Consider the following 790-nt stretch of genomic DNA (forward strand, 5'->3'; position numbering starts at 1 on the left):
ACCAGCCCACCTCCCCCCCGGCACCCAGCACTCACTGGAGGAACGTGCCCGGCCACTCATGAAGACGTTGAGGAACTTCTTGGAGAAGTGGATGTCCGCCTCAGGAGTGGAGTCCTCAGACAGGCAGACCGAGTCGCGCTTCAGCGCATCCTCCTCATACTCCTCGCCGATGGCCGACTCGTAGGGCGAGGAGACGCAGTTGTCGTAGACGGTGGCCGAGTCGCTCTCGTCACTGTAGCCCGAGTAGCACTGCTTGAGGCTGACCAGCTCCAGCTGCACGTTCTCGTCCACCACCAGCGTGTACTTGACCGAGTCATAGGAGAGGGCGCTGGTGTCTGAACTCACTGAGGCTCTCTGAAGGTGTTGCCCCGGCCGGGAGTTATTGCTCCCACCGCCGCAGGATGCCCTGGGCAGGTTTGTCTTGTCGGGGGAGGACATGTAGTCCAGCACCTCATCCTCCTCGCTGATGGAGGGGTTGGTTTTCCCTGCCAAGGCCGAATAGCCGGAGGTGTCGATGTCGGAGCTGATGGACATGCGGTTCTCACTGGACTGAGACAGGAACGGCTTGTCGGTCTCCAGGGGGTCCGAGTTCTTCTGCACAGGTGTCAGGTAGATCTCCTCCGTGGCCTCCAGCCTCACATCTGTCTGGTAGCGGATGCGGTCCCGGTGGGCCTCGGGGCCCCGCGTTGTCACCACCACCAAGCTGGCACCGTGTGGTGGGGGCCGGCTGGTGGCCTGGTGCTTCTCGGGTGGCCGGGATGAGGCAACGCAGGCGGGTGCCATCTGGGTG

At 63.2% G+C, this 790-nt stretch overlaps 1 protein-coding gene across 1 annotated transcript in view; it reads right to left on the minus strand.

The window, feature by feature from the left end:
• Positions 1–35: 35 nt before the first annotated feature.
• The window catches only part of LOC104533011 (C-Jun-amino-terminal kinase-interacting protein 1-like), a gene marked incomplete at its 3' end in the record, with an annotated part of 3,091 nt that continues 2,336 nt past the window's right edge, over positions 36–790 (minus strand). The window contains 1 exon segment of the mRNA XM_029087559.1: positions 36–790. This exon segment is cut by the window's right edge and continues 163 nt beyond it. Coding sequence (XP_028943392.1) covers positions 36–790 — 755 coding nt within the window.

Source organism: Antrostomus carolinensis, unplaced genomic scaffold, assembly GCF_000700745.2.
Source record: "Antrostomus carolinensis isolate BGI_N321 unplaced genomic scaffold, ASM70074v2 scaffold27931, whole genome shotgun sequence".
Taxonomy (NCBI): Eukaryota; Metazoa; Chordata; class Aves; order Caprimulgiformes; family Caprimulgidae; genus Antrostomus; species Antrostomus carolinensis.